At 33.8% G+C, this 20,101-nt stretch overlaps 2 protein-coding genes and 1 non-coding gene across 4 annotated transcripts; 1 reads left to right on the plus strand and 2 right to left on the minus strand.

Annotated features, from left to right (window-relative positions):
• Positions 1-2,388: 2,388 nt before the first annotated feature.
• Positions 2,389-10,037, minus strand: LOC110731318 (L-ascorbate oxidase homolog). 2 transcript variants are annotated; one of them, XM_021911170.1, is made up of 8 exons: positions 9,646-10,037; positions 7,120-7,229; positions 4,648-4,918; positions 4,385-4,487; positions 3,886-4,231; positions 3,431-3,796; positions 3,243-3,321; positions 2,389-3,064 (listed from the first exon to the last, which is right to left on the minus strand). In XM_021911170.1, the coding sequence occupies exons 1-8, from the start codon at positions 9,790-9,792 to the stop codon at positions 2,852-2,854; spliced, it is 1,635 nt and encodes a 544-aa protein (XP_021766862.1). In that variant the 5' UTR covers positions 9,793-10,037; the 3' UTR covers positions 2,389-2,851. The 2 variants fall into 2 exon arrangements, with proteins under 2 accessions (XP_021766862.1, XP_021766861.1); XM_021911169.1 differs by lacking the exon at positions 9,646-10,037 and adding an exon at positions 7,388-7,588.
• A 2,825-nt stretch (positions 10,038-12,862) lies between these two features.
• TRNAF-GAA lies at positions 12,863-12,935 on the plus strand. The gene has a single exon. It is a non-coding gene; the product is annotated as a tRNA-Phe (tRNA).
• Positions 12,936-13,143: 208 nt separating this feature from the next.
• On the minus strand, positions 13,144-20,005 carry LOC110731319. The gene is made up of 5 exons (XM_021911171.1): positions 18,886-20,005; positions 15,314-15,526; positions 14,744-14,964; positions 14,540-14,650; positions 13,144-13,932 (listed from the first exon to the last, which is right to left on the minus strand). The coding sequence occupies exons 1-5, from the start codon at positions 19,466-19,468 to the stop codon at positions 13,348-13,350; spliced, it is 1,713 nt and encodes a 570-aa protein (XP_021766863.1). The 5' UTR covers positions 19,469-20,005; the 3' UTR covers positions 13,144-13,347.
• Positions 20,006-20,101: the final 96 nt, after the last annotated feature.

Raw genomic sequence — 20,101 nt, forward strand, 5'->3', positions numbered from 1 at the left:
CAACCAAAATAAAGGGGTATAAATAGGAGAAGAACAGAGGAAAATATATACTCGTGTGATATAATTACTACACTTTTTTCCTTTACTTGTACATACTTTGATAGGATTCCACATTGACCACATACTAGAAAGACTAGTTATAAACTTAAAAGAAAAACTAATTTAAGTTCAGCAAAAATGATTTTAGTTTAGCAAAAATAAACTTCATCTTTTTTTTTTTTTTTTTTTTTTTTGAAAGAACTTCATCTTTTTTATGATGAACTAATTTTTTTTTCCTGAGCTGAAATTATTATTATTATTGATTGTGTATCATATTTCTTCTTTAAAGTTACTGATTTGTACATACTAAAATGAACTGGTTATTATTTTGTTTTATTAAACTGGAATTCTTTTTATTGACTGAAATTATTTTTACATAATATTACTCCGTATTATTTTAAAGTAAACTTAACGGGGTCTTAAATACTAGTATATAGTTGGGGTATTTTTATTTTAGATGTACAAGTATACGTTGAGGGAGTGAAGCATAGGTCTTAAACTCTTAACAGATGTCAACATGCACCATATACAAAATTCTCTTATTCTTTCAGTTTTAAATACTACAAATTTATTTTGGATTTAATTTCCAGGAGTTTTTAATAAATTTAAATTTAATATTCTCTTCTAAATTTTTTGAGAGTTGACAAATAGAGAAGGTTGACGTTGGCAAAATTGGAAGGAGGGCACCGTCAAATAATTAAAAAAATTAAAAATTCAAAGTGCAACTAAATTCTCTTCGATACATGCAATCGGTGGGTTGATGAACTTAATAACTTGCTTATTTTTGCACTATTTAATTATTTAATTTTTTTTATGTGCATGTAACAAAACGGTTTTGAATATTGTCATATATTATTATTATTATTATTATTATTATTATTATTATTTTATTATTATTATTATTATTATTATTATTATTATTAAATAACAAAAACCTACAAAGTCAAAAGATTTACAAGAAATTAGTGGGGAGCCGAGATACAATCTGGGCCCCCACCCCTCTAGCTATAGCGAACCCAATCCTGTTAAAGATGTGAGCAGCAGCACGAGCTCCAATATCCTGAGTCCTAGCGAACGCCTGAACCCGCTTCAGCAACGCAACGGCATCCTTCTCTAATTCCCCCAATGAAGAAAAGGAGAAAGGAAGAAAACCATAGCCAATAGCCCTGCAACGCGCCCCATACTTGTCTCGCTTCCGCTGAGCCGCAGCCGACATAACACGACCAGGAACGAAGTCAGACAACCCAGATTGAGTCAATGGAGAAGACCCCGTCAAGTCAACACATACATCTAGGCCTCTATCCCAGGAGTTAAGCAACACATCTGCTGGCCGAAGAGCCCCGTTGTTCCCTCCAGTTAACCCAATGTTGACCTCCTTCCTTGCAGAAATCCCAGAGCGGAAACAAATATCAACAAGGGTATCACGAACAACGTTATGCCGATGTTTAATACCCACCATCCCAGCACAAGACACTGCATGATCCCCATAAATATCCCCATCAAAAACTCTTGAGCAAGCAGAACAAGGTGCCGATATGGAGAACAAGGGAACACCCAACCGGTAGCAAAGAACACAACGGTAAGTCTTACCATTCATAGTCTGACCCAGACCTGATATCGGGACCGCTCGCAACCAGGCAGAAGAGTAATCCCCCTGCTGGGACTTCCATAAGGCAACCTGACGCGGAGACAAGGAGAAAGTGGATTCTGCAGATGCAGTGACCTTCGTGAAATATATATCTGTCAATTTCTTCATGAGTTTGGGGGCAGCGATCTCACCAGGGTAACGCAAAAGGTCAGTCTCCACAGTCCTATTAAAAAGACTTTATTATTATTATGAGGTCATATATATAGATATTAAATATAGTCTAATGTTTGTTGCACACTTGCACGAGTATATAATCTTTCGTCCTTTTTTGGGGAGGGTTTAAAGGATGTAACGATTCATGTCATTTCCCAAATTTTATTATTTTGTCAATGTCAAATTTTATTAGTTGAATATTTAAATCTTTATTACGTAATATATGAGAATTAATTCTTTACAATTGTGTTGCATACAACTATACAAGTATATATAGATTTTTTTTCGTGTGTTATCTTATATATGTATGAATTATTACTTTATGACAATTCTTGTGTTGGTACCACTTAATCAACTGTTCCTAATAAGTCTTATGTCAAAAGTTACTTAATGTTGAGCTAAAATTTTCGTTTATTGGAAGTGTTATATCATGCCTTAAAGGATAGATATACTTTGTGATCTCTAACATTGAACACATAACTCGAAATTTGAATTCACACTTTCATTTTAAGGATCGGGATGCCTATCATAGAATCACCCTTCCAGCCTTCCTACAGATCAATGAATTCAACTTTATTCCCGAAAATGAACTAATAAAACAATGGAACTAGAATTACATTTTTGCAATACACTTGGGAGATAACGCATGATACAACAATTCCTAATTTCACAACCTACTAATTCAATCTTCTCCCCCTAAAACAAAGCTCTTGCCGCTATGCCATGTAACGTCATGGCAATATTGTTACATAAGCTCGAATACAATTAATAAACTATGTCACCCTCTCGTGACTCTTTAAAATAAATCATACATTAATACTTTGTATTACTTTAGAAAGAGTGTGTCGTGTGGGCGTGTGGCTCAACTCGAACACTGCTCGGATTTCCAAGAGTGCTCGTAGGTTTGAACCCTCGTTCCCTCTATTAGACTCCCTTAGTCTCTCAGTCTCCCTCTCACTTTCCTGAGGTAGGAAGTTGAGCTAGGACTCGACTTACCTAAAATAAAAAAATTTATATAGGACGTGTATGACGCCCTCTAGCTCTACCACAAAGGAGTGCATTCTTAGGAATGGGATATTCGTCTCTCCACGAACGAGAGGGAGTCCAAACCCTCATGTAGAGTTGTTGTCCCAAATATTGCCTTACCCAATTCTCTGATCTTATGTTCCACATTCCTACATTGTCCAATGACATGTATATGGCGGTCCATGCCTTTGGATACACCTGCATAAATATAGCATTTCCCTCGTTATATTATTATGCAACATCAACCACTTTGCACTATTATTTCTAAGCAAATGTCCTTGAATTAACAGATATTTTGAGATAATATAGCACACACAAAAGAATTTTTTGTTGCAATAACACAAGAGATATGGTGTTAAGTGATGTGGATTAATACCTGGACCGTGGAACGAGTAACTGCATCTCTCAAGTTATAGCTGGCTCTGCTCCTAGGAGTCCATTGTCCCCCATCCATCCTGCTCATCCAAAATTAAACAGATTTTAGGATATGTAGTCAATGGATTTTATAAAAAGGCTTATGCATGATATATTGATATGATAAGATATGTCATATATGGCTCTTACCCGACAACAAAGAAAGCGTAGCCATCAATGTGGTAAGACTGAACTGAATCTTCCTCGTTCTGGAACACAATTTCAATAAACGTCCTGTAATCTGTCTGCAACACCCCGGTCTTAAGGTATGCAGGGCGCCATGTAGGGTAACTAGGCACGCTATTAGGGGAGTACACGCCAGGGATGTTGAAGTAGTCTGCTAATTTTAGGGGTGTATCTGCCTGCACGTATGATACGCTGTTGATTGCATACCTCTGCCTTTGGTTAATATATGCTGCAGAGTTTGCAAACACGATTGTTCGTTGTAATTTGATCAGACCGTAATGGTAGGAACCCTGTGGGTTTGGTCTAGGGCCACTTGCACTCAGATTCATCCTGAGTAGAAAACATAAATCATGTTAATACTTCATATATCTTAATATAATTTAAGGCCTAATATTGTAATGTAGCAAGCATATATATACCTGATAGAATGGGCCTGGTTGAGAGACCAACCAATTTGCGTGGTGGGGCCGGGAGGGAGAGGGCCAGAGACTTTCTTCCAAGAGTTTCTGTAGTGAAGCACGGCTGTGGTGGTCAGAACAGGTTTAGTGAATCGCGAAGAGACTACAACATAATAATCAACTGGAGGCTGATCAGCTATCACTAGGACCGAGTATGACTGTCCTAAGTGAATGTCAAGGGAAGTGTAGCTTGTCTGCATTGTATGTGTCCCTTCAACCTCTATGAGCTTAAGCTTGTGCCCTGCGATTCTGAAGTTGATGGATGTTGCAGTCCCAACATTCGATATCCTAAACCGGTAAGTCCTCCCTACATACCATACAACCGTTAGTTTTTTTGGAGGACCAAAAGTCAGTAATAGATATTAAGCCTAACAACTCTTTTTATTTACTTTCTGTTAGAGTACATTCTTTTGGTACATTACGAAAGAGATTATGAAATGCATTGGTGCAGAATAGTTACCTTGCTCAACTGTGAAAGTATAACCATTCCATCCTCGGCCATTGATAAGAAGACCATCAGGCATATGGATGTTGCGGCCCCTTGCTAACATCCTTCCCAATTGCTAAAAAAAGATACACAAGTTGATGTTATACAAACATGTCATACACCGTTATAGTTCAATTGCAAGGTTCTAGTCTAAGGGAATGGGAATGAATTTGTATGTAAATTGGCGTGTAATGTCTCACATATATAGATGCTGGTAATCAGCAGTATGAACTTACCCTGTGACTTTTTTTGTACCAGTCCCCTGCAAGAACAGTGAAGTCTCCAGCAGGAGGAGGGAAAGGAACTGGAATTCGAGGGCGACTATAGATTCTAATGGCACCAAACCCACCAGAAACCTTATGAAGACCGATAGAAGGGAAGTAGTAGAAGCTTCCAATTTGATCTTTGGCTTGGAGGATGTATGTGAAGTTCCTTCTAGGTGGTATTGGACAAGTTGTCCCTGGCATACCATCTTCAAATGAATTCCTCCTCTGTTGCAACCCATTCCTACATAATTGAGGCCACAATAATTATTCGACTATACATTACATAGCAAAACCTTGTATGAAACGGCCTCACAATATTGTCGTTCAAAAACAATTATAGTAGACTAAATTCTCCACAAAAAACTATATTCGACAATTATTTGACTAAGTTTTTGGTGGAGAATTCAATCTACTATAAATTGCATGGCATGGCAAAACCTTGTAAAAAACAATAATTATTCAACTATATTATGTATGACAAAACCTTGTAAAAAAAAATAATTATTTGACTATATAATGCATGGAAAAACTTTGTATGAGACCGCCTCATCATATACACTTCAAGTTCACAATTTGACTAAGTTTTATACTCAAAATTACTTGGCAATTTTTTATATCCTACTAGATTTCTCTTAATAGTATATCTTTACAATATCAATTTCTAAAATATTTCTTGTTATGCAATTAAAAATAGTCATTAAATCACATTAATGTATAATTTGAAGACTATTAAAAGTCAAATTAATCAAGTAATTTGAGACGGAGGGAATACGCTACAATACAAAAAATGTATTGATAGAATGAGTAGCAGCAAGTGTATAGCACACAATAAGATTGGAGCAAAAAACCCAAAAGGCCCAAAAAAACAAAGTTGAAAAAAGCTGAAATTTGTAGTGAGTAAAGTGATGAGAGTGATGACAACGTAAAGCCCAATTAAGTTAGTGGAATGACAGACCATTATAAACATAAAATAATAATAATTCCTTAAAAGAAAAGGATTATGCTTAGTGCTTCATCTTGACCTACGTGTTAGATATCACGTGCGCCCATTACCCAAATCATATGCTCTGTCTAAATTAGTCGGCACCATAGATCTAATCACGTGTGTGGATCCCACGTGAGTACTGAAATACACATAAATGATTTTCGTTTTTAAATATGAATAGATACTCCTTATAAAATACTATTCTGATCCGTACTTCCGTTCCGTTTAATATTACTCGTAAAAAAGAAATATTTTACACCAATACGTAATGTAATATCGTATGATTGTATCATATTCCGTACATTGAAGTTTGGAGTACACATATTTTGTTCATTGTAAATGTTAGTATAAAACATTATGTACGGACTATATAATATGCTCATCATGTTCATTTATTAGTCAAATTTTACAACATTTCTTAGATTTTACGTCAAGCCATTAACTAATTATGTTACACTATTGTTACTCATACTACACTTGTTAAAAAGTAATGTGAAGAGTGAAGTATCAATAGTATATAATTTTATAATATGCTACTACCTTCAAACTATTTATAAGCTGTCAAAATATAAAATTAGTAAAAATAGAAATTACTTTTTATAACATGATATATAATTACCAATTAACTTGATTACTAATCAATTTTAATTTCATAATTAGCAAGTTAAGACATTATGATCTCTAACTTTAACAGATGACATTTTGCTATCAGCAATTAGTCAATGATTACCTAGCTCATGCATGTTACCTTTCACATTATTCTCTTGAACTTGTCTCACTACATTGTCCTATTGTAAATTTGTAACAATAGACAACTAAATATTTCTTCTTCTCCAAAAACATTTTTTTTTAATAATTGGTATCGAGTGGTGATAAAAATGAAAAAAAACACACACACACACAAATTATTGAACATAGTACTCCGTATTATATAAACATGAACCTTTAATTATTTTTGCAAATATAAATATAAACATATTATTTTTTTTTTATTTTTTTTTGGTATTTAGAGAGCCACAAGGGCGGGGGTGAGAATCGATCCCAAAATCTCCTGAAACCCGGAGGGGAACTCTAACCACTTGAGCTATCCCTCACTCTCATAAACACATTATTATTAACGTCTTTAACAATCTGCTTTCCAAATGTCCAAATGGATAGTAAATTTGAAAAAATAAATTAGATAAATATTTAATAATATAGGAATTTCATTTATTTATTTATTTTTGAAATGTACATTGCTATGAACATTTCATACGAGTTAGTGCTAAACTGCTAAAAATCGAGTTTCCACAAATCTTTGCCATAAAATATAAAAATGGCATCTACATTAAATGCTTGATCTATAAATCTATAATACTCATAAATTAGTATTTCAATGAAGATATGTATAGAATCTTTAGGGATTCATAAAAATACTATAAAACATAAAGAGATTGATAGGTGTAGTAGTTAGTTACCATGAAAGAAGGAATGGTTCATTCAAGTAATTATGAACACTTATAATCAAGTTGTCATTGGTCACACAGTCAATTTGTGGCCCTGGAAACTGTCCATTGATCAAAATCACCTGGCAAAACAAACACATAACTCAAACATATTAAAACCGGAATCAACTAGCTAGTTATTACGCGCATTAGCAAAAAAAAAAAAAAAAAAAAAAAAAGATTGCATACATCTGAACCTCCATAGATCACTAATATACATATACAGAAAAGGATTACGTACATTTTGCCTTACACCCATAGGGTAACGAATGCCATAATGCACTTTTAAGTAGATAAATCGATAAGGGCTTTCGGCATAGATGACATTTACTAGGAGAAGGAGAAGGAGAAGGAAGAGTAGTTGTAAGGTTGAGAAGGAAAGTGATTTGCATTCTCTCATTGTTTTTGGGTTATTTTCTTTAGTCTAATTAACTAGTTTGAGCAATTGTATTTATAAGTGTAAAAGCCTAATAGATGTTTGGTCACAGAATCACCGCTCATAGATTGGTTATTCACGAGTGGAGGTTGTGTGGGTGAAAAGAATTAAGTACTATTGGAAATTTGGAAGTGGTAGTAATTTATAAAGTTGTCTCACTAATGTGTTGTATTTATTCTGTCTTCTATTCTAAATTTCTTTGGAATGTCTTTGAAACGTTTTCACATTTCTACAAAAATAGGGTCAAACACTTATGGTTCAGGATCGGCTTATATACTCTATCAAATAGTACTAGTAATTTAGAAGCAAAACCGTCGTCGATATAAATTAATGATATTTGTGCTTTTGTAAAAATTAATTTATGGTTATTAATGAATCTATAGTAAACAACATTTCAGTGAAGTACTTGAAAACTATATATACAAGTGTTTGAGACGATGTATCTTTATTCTATCATAACACAGATGGTTCAGGATCAGTTTATATAATCTATCAAATATAGGTCAAAACTTGTATACGTATACATCTAACAAGCTCATGTAGTCATATGAAGCAGCTAAAAGGACCAAGTACAAGCTCAATCAAGGACTAGAGTAAATTTCGCGATTTCTATTAATCTAATCTAGCAACAATCTTATGGCGGCATAAGCTATCCTCAAAACATTGATATGTACAGAATTCTCTCCCAATCTAGTAATCTATCACCCCCTAAAAGTAGTCTAAAACTATATCGGATAGAGTTTGTGTCTACACTTTATATCGGATATAGTTATTGATAGGCTGCATAGGAATACAATTGATCACGAATCTTGAAGCTTATATTTGGTTTTTTTTTTTTAATAGTAAATCTATAGATGTACAAAGAGTTTCACTAACACTATGAACCCAAAATTGTATATTAAAAAATTAATGCTAAGAGGTTTGAAATGAATGTTAGAGTTAGTTAAATCATGTGATATAAATTGGACGTCAAAAAATGCTCTTAGTTTTAAGATCCAATTTGTACTCCCTAGGTCATTACATGAATATCCAACTACAAATTTGCTAATAATGCCAAAATAATTAGGAAAAAAACTAGTAAATGAGAAATTGGACCCATAAAAATTCACTGACACAACTAAATGACTGAGCTAGCTGTAAAAGGTTTCAATACATATCACATGTTTGATCTAGATACGTTAAAATTTAACATTAATTTCGTACTATCATATCTACATGAATCACTTCACACTCAATTGATATACAAAGTAGATTAATAAATCTAAAATTAGTTTGAATTGAAATGAATTGTTTATGAGAAAAAAAAAAACTAGGAACTGGACGAAGCTGAAGTGAACTGAAATTAAGTTGAAGAGAACATGCCCTAAAGTATAGCACTATAGCCTATCTAATAATGTGGTAGACTGTTAGTTGTCTTTCTTTGTTGGTTTTGCTAGTTTATTATCTCCGATCCAAATGGGATCGGAGATTCTCTCAAGTAACGGATTCTCTCTAGTAACTCTCTAGTAATTAGACGGTCCATTTGATGTGGATATTTTTTAGAATACAACTTTTTGAAAAAAAATTCTTTATATCGATTAGATCAAACCTTGCATGGAAAGTAGGAATAAAATAACCTCTATTGTCTTTTACAGTATTAATTTGGCCATTCTTAAATCCCTAGTTAGAAAGTTGCATTATGAGAAATACACCATAATAACAAAACAATTACTAAAAGTAAATATAAATAAACAAGTATATGTTAGTTTAGATTTCTATATAAAAACTTGCCATATTTATGATAACACTATTATTTTCAGATCTAATTATTAAGCATCACTTACTATTTTAGTGCAAACAAATCAATAATGTAGTATCTTTCAACTAGAAAATAAATGTAGCATCATATTTCACAACAAAATCATGAACATAAATTTTCAATGAAACAATTACAAGAATATTAGATATTCTCTCTGTCTCCTAAAGTTCTTCTTGTATTGACTTATTAGGTGTAACAAATCAGACAATGACCGTCCAAATAAGAAGAACTTTTAGAGACGAATTGATGGGATAAAAGAACTTACTTGTTGTTTGACACCCAAGGGATAAACATAGCCATAAGTAACCTTCCAGTCATACATTCTATATGGGTTTTCACCATTGATGCCATTTACAAGAAGAACAAGAAACACTACTAAACTTGAAAAACAGAGTGCTCTGTTTTCTCCCATTTCTTGGTTTTCTTAAAGTATATTTTTGTGGGTATATTTTTACTTTTTTGGGAAATCTTCCCAATTTATAGTGAAATTATTTAGTAGATCTCTTTCTCTCTCTAAAATGTAGAGAGAGAGTGGGGGGTTGAAGTTTGAGAGTGTGAGAAGTGGCACAAAAGAAGTGTAGAAGATGGGGTGACTTATTATGGTAGAACCCACTCATTGAAATGGCCTAACCTCTGACTTACATTAAATTTTAATTTTTGTATAATAGAATGAATTTAAGAGCTCATTAGCTGTGATCATTAATGGTATCATATATTATGAAATTTTGTCAACTAATTTAACAGTTGATTGAAATTTTTAATACGAGTATTATTATATTCTATTTTGGGGTGATTAGTAAAACTGGCTAAACTCAGTTGAAGGAATTGACAAGTGGAAATATAAGGCTAGTTGAAATAATGATGGCTTAAATGACACTATACGTGTATTTGATACAATTAGAGAAATGGATTTTTTTTTTTTTAATTATTACTAAATTAATTTGTTAATAAAAAGTCAACATCTTAAAAAGATTTAGATTTAAAAATTTATGATCATTACTCATAGAACATACATTTTATTGCCCTCTTATTTCGTTGTTTGTACCATCTTCAACATTGGGATATAAATCTTGTATAGACGTGATTTAATTTACATAAAATTTATCTAGTTATTATTAATGAATATCACCATCATAAGGGAGACGAAATTATACTCGTGACATGAAGAATTATTGAAAATCAGAAGAAAGAAAGGAAAAAAAAAAGAAATTAATGAAATATATTTAAGTTAATAAGGTTAAGGTGAGTTATCCAAGTTCAGTATACAAATCAAGCTAAATTTGGTCTGGTGACTGGTGGTAAATTTTACACCTTTCAATCTTGAGGTATTGGAGATACTTAAGAGGTGGGGATTCCTTACGACTTTACCTATCTCTTCACTTTAAAATATTTAACACGCAAGTACTGAATTATAAAATCATGAGGATTGAAGTCGGGTCATATTTCTCCTTATATTAAAAATATATATATCAATGTACAAATAAATTAAGCTTAGATATAGGTGAGAATAAGATAGTGATTGACGGAAAATTTTGGCCAAATAAAAATCACCGTCAAAAAAAACAAAAACTGAGCTCTTACTGTAAGCCTGGCTGGATATCACATGTTTTAACTTGGGACGACCGTATTTGTTTCATTGTATAACAATATTTAGAAAATATAATATGGAGTTTAGATTATTTTATACTTAGTGGTAATTTCTTTGTATTTTCCTCGACCTATGAATATTAAGTATAAAATACTGTATGTTAGTTTGAGTGCTTGTATATGTGATTATTGATTATTTGGGATCATCTCGAGGTCATATAATTCCGTTTGGAACCATATATGATCATTATATGTTGTCATAAATGTTCGTAATAGGCTTGAATTAATTAAATCGGTGTAAGTTGTAAATCGGTAAATTGGTCGTTTAAAGGCAAATTGGATGGTTTCACCAACCCAATTGGACTCCCGCAGGGTATTAGGGACCATGGTAAACATTTCGGCAATTTTTATTTCCGGGTAAAGAAAAGTAAAAAATTCCAAAATTGAAGGTTAATATCCTTGTTTTTTGAGAAATTTTGAGGTTTCGGGCCTGTTGTCGAAAAGTTTTGAAATTCTAGGGGACACATCTCGGGGTCATATAATGTCGTTTGGAACCATATATTATTATTATTTGTTGTCATTAATGTTTGTGGTATTCTTGAGTTAATGAGATCGGTGCAAGTTATAAACCGGTAAATAGGTCGTTTAAAAGCAAATTGGATAGTTCCACCCACCCAATTGGACTCCCGGAGGATCTTAGAGACCATGGTAAACATTTTGGCAAATTTTATTTCTGGGGGAAAAAAGTCAAAATTTTCAAAATTGAAGGCTAATATCCACGCTTTTTGAGAAATTTTAGAGGATTCCAAACCCAGTGTTTAAAGTCTTGAAATTCTAAGGGATACATCTCGGAGTCATATAATGCCGTTTGGAACCATATACGGTCATTATTTGTTGTCATAAATGTTCGTGGTAGGCTTGAGTTAATGAAATCGGTGCAAGTTATAAACCGATAAATAAGCCGTTTAAAGGCAAATTGGATGGTTCCACCCACCTAATTGGACTCACGGAGGATATTAGGAAACATGGTAAACATTTCGGCAATTATTATCTTTGGGCGAAAAAAAGTCTAAAAATTTCAAAATTAAAGGCTAATATCCACGCTTTTGGAGAAATTTTGGAGGTTTTAGGGCCTGGTATCAAAAAGTCTTGAGATTCTAAGGATTATATCTCGGGGTCATATAATGTCGTTTGGAACCATATATGATCATTATTTGTTGTCATAATTTTCGTGGTATGTTTGAGTTAATGAAATCGGTGCAAGTTGTAAACCGATAAATAGGTCGTTTAAAGGCAAATTGGATGGTTCCACCCACCCAATTGGACTACCAGAGGGTATTAGGGACCATGGTAAACATTTCATCAATTTTTATTTTCGGGCAAAAAAAAGTCAAAAATTTCCAAAATTGAAGGCTATGTCCACGCTTTTTGAGAAATTTTGGAGTTTCGGGGTCCGGTGTCGCAAAGTCTTAAGTTTTTAGGGAATACATCTGGGGGTCATATAATGCCGTTTGGAACCATATATGATCATTATATGTTGTCATAGATGTTCGTGGTAGGCTTAAGTTAATGAAATCGGTGCAAGTTGTAAACCGGTAAATTGGCCGTTTAAAGGCAAATTGGATGGTTTCACCCACTCAATTAGACTCCCAGAGGGTATTAGGGACCATGGTAAACTTTTCGGCAATTTTTATTTTCGGGCGAAAAAAAAGTCAAAAATTTCCAAAATTGAAGATATAGGTGTTAATGAGTCTATCTAGTTCGAAAACTATTTAAGTGAAGCTCAATATATTCAAGAGATGAGCACATTATATTTAATTATCATTAGATATAATGTTTAAAGTACTCCGTATTATAATTCATTATATATTTTTCGTTATAATGATTAATTACTTGCGGGGATAGCTCAGTTGGGAGAGCGTCAGACTGAAGATCTGAAGGTCGCGTGTTCGATCCACGCTCACCGCATTTTTACACCTTTTTTTTTAAATGAAACAGTTAACTAGTGTACATAATAATGTATGAACTTATGAATTGTTCTAGTATTTGGATCACGAGTTAGGAGAGGCTGTACTAAAGACAGCGATCCTTAAAACCCGTTAATACTCTTAATAGCAAGAAGTTACTGCAGCAAATAGATCTTGTATCCAAAACATATTTCATTACAATGAAAGAGTTGAAAAAAATTAAAATCATTCATTTTAATCTCTCTGAAGATTCATGTACAAGATCTCAGAGCACAAATCTCTGCAAAAATGCATCCATTCCGGCTATACAAAAAAGCTGCCTAAGCAACGCCAACATTCATGGAGAAAGGGAAAAATTGGCGTAGTAAGATATAACCCTGCTGTCCTATACAAAATTTTGGCCATCGTACTACTTAACTGCAAGTAATGGTCAAAAGTAAACCAAAGTGATCACTAGGAAAAACTGGAAGAATCAATTCTTGAATCCTGTTCTTCAGTTTCTTCTGTTTGCTGAATGTCACACCTGGTATTGCCTCAGTTCCAATCATATCTATGCTGATGATCTTAAAATCAGTCAAGTGGCAAATAAATCTGTCAAGCCGTTTTTGCAATTTACGGTTTCCAGACAACATATTGTTGGACTTAGTATCGTATGTCCATCCCATCTCAGCAGGTCTCAGCCTCTCCCAAGCATCAAACCATCCTTCCAAATATGGAAATTTGCCATCAAGATTATCATCCCAGTTCATATCACCACAGAATATGACATTCGGATGTCTTTTAAGCTGGTTTATGGCCTCCTTTGCCTGTTCAACCCTTTCCTTACTGTTCATTTGATCCCATGTTGGGGGTCCTGGGGTAGGACTCTCAAGATGGCTAGTAGCAACCACCAGCGACTTGTTCTGATTCACTACGATTTCAGCTACACCCAAATCTCTGCACATTTGTGAGTTACTAAATGGTTTACAGCGGAATGATTTTACAGGAAGTTTGGCCAACTGCAGAGAAAAATAATTAAATTATAAGCTACAGATGAAGAGAAATAATTGGGCTGTTAGTTTAGAACTGCAGAGGAAATCATTGGACTATATTCATAGATTTGAGGAATTCATTAATTGGATCATTGACAAAAAAAGGTTCAACATGCAGGGACATTGATATGGTCAAATGACAATGGAAGAATTAGGAGTCACAACAATTAGCAATCAGTAGACATAAGACTAAAAAAGCTTACAAACCACAATAGTCACAAAGTCACATAGACCAGTCAAAGCTCAAGTCATAGTCCAGGTCTGGTTTGGACGGGCAAATTCAGGATATAAGATCAGTTTTTCGAGTCATATTGGGATCCGAAACCCATCATTCAGTAATTTTCCCGGTAAAAGTAGTTTTTTAGGTAAAAAATGTCTTCAAGAGCTCAAAATCTGATGTCTGGGGGTGAGGGGGGGGGGGGGGATTAGATTACCAACAGAAACACAATAAAATAGAACTTGTGAAGAAGAAAAGATGAAAAAATTGTGTGGGAATTCTGCTAGCATAATCACAACTTGCTACGTAAAATGATTCCTGGTGAAAAGATATAAGAGGGGAGCTGGAATTAATCACCTGAATGCAATAGTACATCTCAGAGGATGCCCTTTCATAGGTGACAGAACACTGATACTTCTTCCACCACGCAGAAGTTCGAAAAATGTCATAGATATTGGGAGTGACCTCCTAAAAAGTCATAGAGAATTAACTTACAGATGCTAGAAATCATAGAAATAAACAGCAGCCATCTCATGAAATGGTAAAGCCACAATTAGAAACCTGAAAACAAATAACATCTGGAGAGTGTAGCTCAATAAGGTCACCAATTGCTTGCATCCTTTTATGCACCTCTAATTCTTCTTTGAACCACACATTGTAAGAAAGGATCTTTATCACACCTGAAACTTCCTCAATTTCAGTATCTTCAGCTATTTCCTTGGAATCTGAAGTACCTGCTTTGGCCTTTCCAACCTTCGCTAAGTCAAAGCCATTTTCAGAATCTGAAGCACAAATTAAAATCACATCACTTTTAGCCGAATCTAATCACATCCCAAAATGAACTATATTCTGCAAAGAACTTGAGTAGTAAGAACTGTAGAGAGCCATAATTTCATCAAATGAATAGGAAGAACAACTAAGCGGCAGGTAAAAAAATCACTACAGATAGGAAGACAACACAAATTTGTTAACAATATCAAATTAATCAATAAACTCTGTGGAAGTATTTGAAATTTGAGTTGGTTTAGCTTCAGAAGTGGATATAAGAAATCAACTGGGAATTAGAAATTTAAAAGAAGCAATTTATATGAGTTTCAAAGCAATCTACAAAATTCGCAGTTTCGCACTAACCTTCAACTGAAACAATCTTCCTGGAAGATTTAACTCCGCGAAAGCCATCTAATATGATGGGTTTCTCAATAAAACCACCTAAATCACAGAGTTTCCTCTTGAATGAGACATTGCCCACAGCACTGTCAGCAATCTTTGCCAACTCTGAACTCTTAGTTGCAACAGTCTTTTCTTCTTTCTTTGTAGTAAGACAACTGACGGCATCAGCGTTATCTGCCATACAAATCACCCAGTAATTATGTGCATTCATGATCATAAAACCTCGTTTGGAATGAAACATTCCCCCATTATCCTCCCACTGTTGTAAGTTGTGAAATCATTGCAATAAATGCCCGTACACTAGTCTTAGATAGATATATTGATTTATATCTTGCAATGTGATTATTCATAACAAAAAGCTCAGCAACATTATTCTACAGGATCCTATAACAAACAATTGTTGTTCAAACACCTACATATATGAAAATTAGTGATTAGACGACAGACTTGGTGGTTTGGCAGAGAAGAAAAAATGAAGGAAATGAGTAATTGTCAAAGATACATGAAATTCTGCATTCAGCAGTATGGAACAAGTTTCTTGCCTAATTCCACAGGTAAAGGGAAACTTCCTGAAGGATGTAGTCCATGTGGAACTTCCTAAACTTTCTATATGGAGCTAAATAGTCTAACATTAAAAAACCTTATGGAATGCACAGCTTAAATTCCACAAATAATTTAAACATGGAAGGCATGAGAAACTTATAAACGTGCAAGTATGAGCCCTAAGATTCATCTGAATGCAGATAAAATCTTTTTCCGAATTTGCATGCGTGTATTTATGTTATCCATTTATTTTGGTTCTGGGATCAAGAAGGATGGTGTTAGCTCTAAAATTCATAAAGATGAATTGGAGCAAGCAGCAAGTGGCCTAAGATAAGAATAAAAAAAAGAGGAGTATGACAAAGAGCGGATTAGAGCACTTTGAGCCATCCATATATAAGATTCAGAGTTAGCAACAGCCTACAGGCAATCAATTGGATCGCACAAAGTTGAAGCTCACCTTTTGGCCATTCAATATTTAAGTGTATATGAAGATGAGATAAGACACCGACCTAACTATGTATTATTTAAAGATCAATTGGAAGTTCCAGTTAGTACACAATTGCGGGAACTATTCCTATTCATTGGATCAAACAAAGTGTTTAGTAAACACTGTAATAAAAAGTTAATTACTACATTTTGTATAAAACAGTACTGTAATAAAAAGTTAATTACTACATTTTGTATAAAACAGTACTGTAATAAAAAGTTAATTACTACATTTTGTATAAAACAGTTTGCTTGGGTATAATTTAACATTTCTCTTTGACAAGTAAACTGTGAACTATAAGACAATGCACACTGGAATCAATCCTCTGTTATACACCCGTATCAGCTAATATCAGTCTTAATTGATATCGCTGAAAATATGAATAAAGGGAATCCATGCAATGAAGGGCCGCATGATTCAGTTGCTCCAAATCATGACAAGTAACGTAAGTAGTCTGACTTTAAGTAACCATGTCATACCTAGTACATCTTAAACATATAAGGAGGCTTTGAATCACCATCCACCCAAAAAAAAACATTTACATGACCTTTGGATAGCTTAAGGGTAGCAAAACGATTTATGTTGATTGCTGAAATTAACCCCCTAACTTCTAATAGTAGCTATTCACTAAATATACCAAGTAGCCTACTACTTCAAGTTAAACTAATTCTTGAAGTCCATCAAAGGTAAATCATACCAAGTATACATCAGTCTGTGTGAGTTTGAAAACATCAAGTACGAACTAACAATGTTTCTACCTATGCAACAATGCTACTCAGACTATTCAAATTACATCAAGTAGACAAGTGCCGATGTCTTGACAGTTGACACCAAAACACAGGTATGAACTTATGGACACTTTACTTCATTTTAACCCAAAATCAAGGAATATATTCATCAAATATCCAAGTCTTAGTCAAATACTGACACTAATGTTTCATATTTCTGATAAAAGCTCCCAAAGTCCCAAGTCTGAGCAAATACGGATTACAATTACAACAGATGTTCAAGGTTTACAGGAAAATTTAAGTATAACAATAACAGAATATTACTTTGCGGCTTAATAAATCATGCTCAAAAGAGTCAAGCAAGATACCATTAGAAGTTAGTAGGGGTTAATTACAAGTTTAGTATGAGTTCAGAGAGTCCAATTTGTGTTATAAGAAAGTTAAATTTGGACAATATTAAGATCCTGTGATAGCAGCTAACACTTGTACAAACAACCACAAAGTTTAAAAGACAAAAGCACAGACTTAGAGCTAAATATAGTATATGACAGATTAATATAAGAGATCAATCACATAAATATAAATATAAATAAATCCACCAATAGCCAGAAATGAAATTTAACATAAGACTGCAAATAACCCATATTTGATCATAGACTAGAAATATCAAAATCAGCCAAAATATATGATCTTAGGCCAATAAATACTAGCATAAGGAAAACCAGAAAAAGTTTAAACCTTTAGAAACAAAATAATGTGAAAAGTCTGGGAAAGGGAAAACCCACAGAAAATCATTGGTATGGGGGGTCTTGGGAAGGAATTTCATTCCAAAACCCAAAAATGAGGGAATTGGATTCCACACTCCTTCCCAAGCACACCATACCCATTACTTCCTGTAGACTAATCTCCCATTCCCACTACTTCTCTTTGCTCATTTCACCAATGCTTGGAATTTTGGAAGGAAATAATGAACATTGATAGAAAATGAATTGAAAGCTTGGATTTATAGAAGAGAGGGAAAGCTAGGGTTTTTAGGTACAGTGGTACCCATATCAACCGCGTGAATTGGTCATAAAGTCATAATGCTCCTCTCTTTTTTCTTTGCTACTAGTCAAGGCACCCTCTTTTTCCTTATCTTTTCTTTCTCTTTGTTGATGGTACAAATGTTTTGGCTTGTTAAGGGTTTTGCCCGCCAAAAGTTGCCATAACCCGGCAATAATCCGTGTTACTCCGTATATAATATTAGAGTATACTTGTGCTAATGCATGGAATGAATTCAATTTGCCAAAATAAAAAACTATTATCACGTACTGATGATTAGGTTATTAATTATCAATCAAAATAAAGAAATGAAGTTAACTACCAGTAAAAACTAAGAGAGTAAAATAAAACAATGTTTATTGCACATGTTTAGTACTTACTACTATATCATTTTATAATTAGTAGGGACCAATGGAGCATAAGTAAATATTTTGTGGATGTCAACTCTCTTAGTTAAGTCATTTGAGAGCGTAAGTCACGGGATTCAATCACGTGTACTATATAATACGAAGTACAATACATTATCGTCTTTCAAAGCTCTCCACTTTACCAAAAACATAATGAATACAGAATACTTGATCAAGTATCTCATTTGATACAATATGACACTTTAATTAAAATATTATATCATGCACAATATTATGCCAATAAAGCAAACATTAACAATCAATCAAACATACAAACTATGAAAAAAATAAAGTAAAAAACTAACACAAAGTTTAGTTCATACTAACCAGAACCTAGGTCATGAAATTTACGCTTATTAGAACCCGAATTCCGAAGCCCACCCAAATGAACAACTTGATCAGCAAATTGAGCAACACCCATTTGAGATTGACCGTTTTCTTTAATACCCAAATCATCCGGTTCTTGAACCCGACCCGAATTACAACGGCGCAATGGAAAAAACACTGAACCCACAGAAGAAACTCCGGAAAGATCATCATCATCCGGGTCAATAGAATCCAATTGTTGTAAATTGGATCGAGTGTCGCAAATTTCACAATTTGAAAGACTGTAAGAATTGAGAAAGGTGCAAGCTTTACAAGCCCATTTGGAGGGTGATGAAGAAGAGGAGAGAGAAAATGGGGTTTGGCAAATTTGGCAGTTTGATTTTTGGGAAGATGGGTTGAGAAAAGTGCATTTAGAGCAAGCCCAAGAAGATGAAGAAGACATGATTGATGAAAAAGGAAAGAGCAATTTGAATTTGAGATTAGGGATTTTAAGGGTTTTGTTAGGGTTTTTGGTGGGTTGAATTTGAAGAAGATGAGGGAGGGAAGAAGAAGAGAGTTGAGGTCGAAGAAGAGTGAACAACATTTGAATTTTGAATGTTTTTAATTATGGGATTTTTTTTTTTTTTTTTATTAAAAAGGCATTTTTTGGTCATGGGCTATATAATGGAAAATTGCAAGTATTATGTACTTGATAGGAAAAAATGTACTTGTATGGTTTAATTTAACATATACAGTATTCGTTAAGGATATGTTCACATTTATTGAACTTAACTGAAATGATTGGAGCTGAGCTAATATTTGATGACAAAAGAAAATTAGGAGCTGAAGTGAAATCCATATATGATCAAATTTTTCGATTGTAGATTTGCAAATAGTCGAATGAGTAGGTGTGACATATAATTTCTTCTTCAACTACCTTTTTAGTTTTTAGCCACTCCGATATAGAGGGAGAACTATAAAAAGTGTTTGTGAGAATCAGAAGCCATGAGGATTGTCAATTTTCGATCCCTTCCTTTTCCAAAAGATGATGTAAATATGTTATGAGAGGATTTCTTAGCAAACCTTTATAACGAAGTGCTCGCTTTATGTATACCATATTACTAATGACCTTGGCCCTTGGGCGATATCTATGTTTAGACATCTAGTCATCTAGCACCCACCATCCAAGTTTATACCGAATGAGTATTATTGTTTCAATAGAGTACTATGCTATGCA

The sequence above is a fragment of the Chenopodium quinoa genome, unplaced genomic scaffold, assembly GCF_001683475.1.
Source record: "Chenopodium quinoa cultivar QQ74 unplaced genomic scaffold, ASM168347v1, whole genome shotgun sequence".
NCBI lineage: Eukaryota > Viridiplantae > Streptophyta > Magnoliopsida > Caryophyllales > Amaranthaceae > Chenopodium > Chenopodium quinoa.

Bases quoted from the DNA above. Each gene is read 5' to 3' on its own strand.
- LOC110731318 (XM_021911169.1), bottom strand. From the start codon at position 7,546: ATGAGAGAATGCAAATCACTTTCCTTCTCAACCTTACAACTACTCTTC. The intron at 7,230-7,387 runs GTACGTAATCCT...TTGTTTTGCCAG, and splicing joins CTATGGGTGTAAGGCAAAAT to GTGATTTTGATCAATGGACA. The intron at 3,065-3,242 runs GTATTAATCCAC...ATATTTATGCAG, and splicing joins TTACTCGTTCCACGGTCCAG to GTGTATCCAAAGGCATGGAC.
- LOC110731319 (XM_021911171.1), bottom strand. From the start codon at position 19,468: ATGTTGTTCACTCTTCTTCGACCTCAACTCTCTTCTTCTTCCCTCCCT. The intron at 14,965-15,313 runs GTTAGTGCGAAA...TTTGTGCTTCAG, and splicing joins GAAGATTGTTTCAGTTGAAG to ATTCTGAAAATGGCTTTGAC. The intron at 13,933-14,539 runs GTGATTAATTCC...TTTTCTCTGCAG, and splicing joins AGATGTACTATTGCATTCAG to TTGGCCAAACTTCCTGTAAA.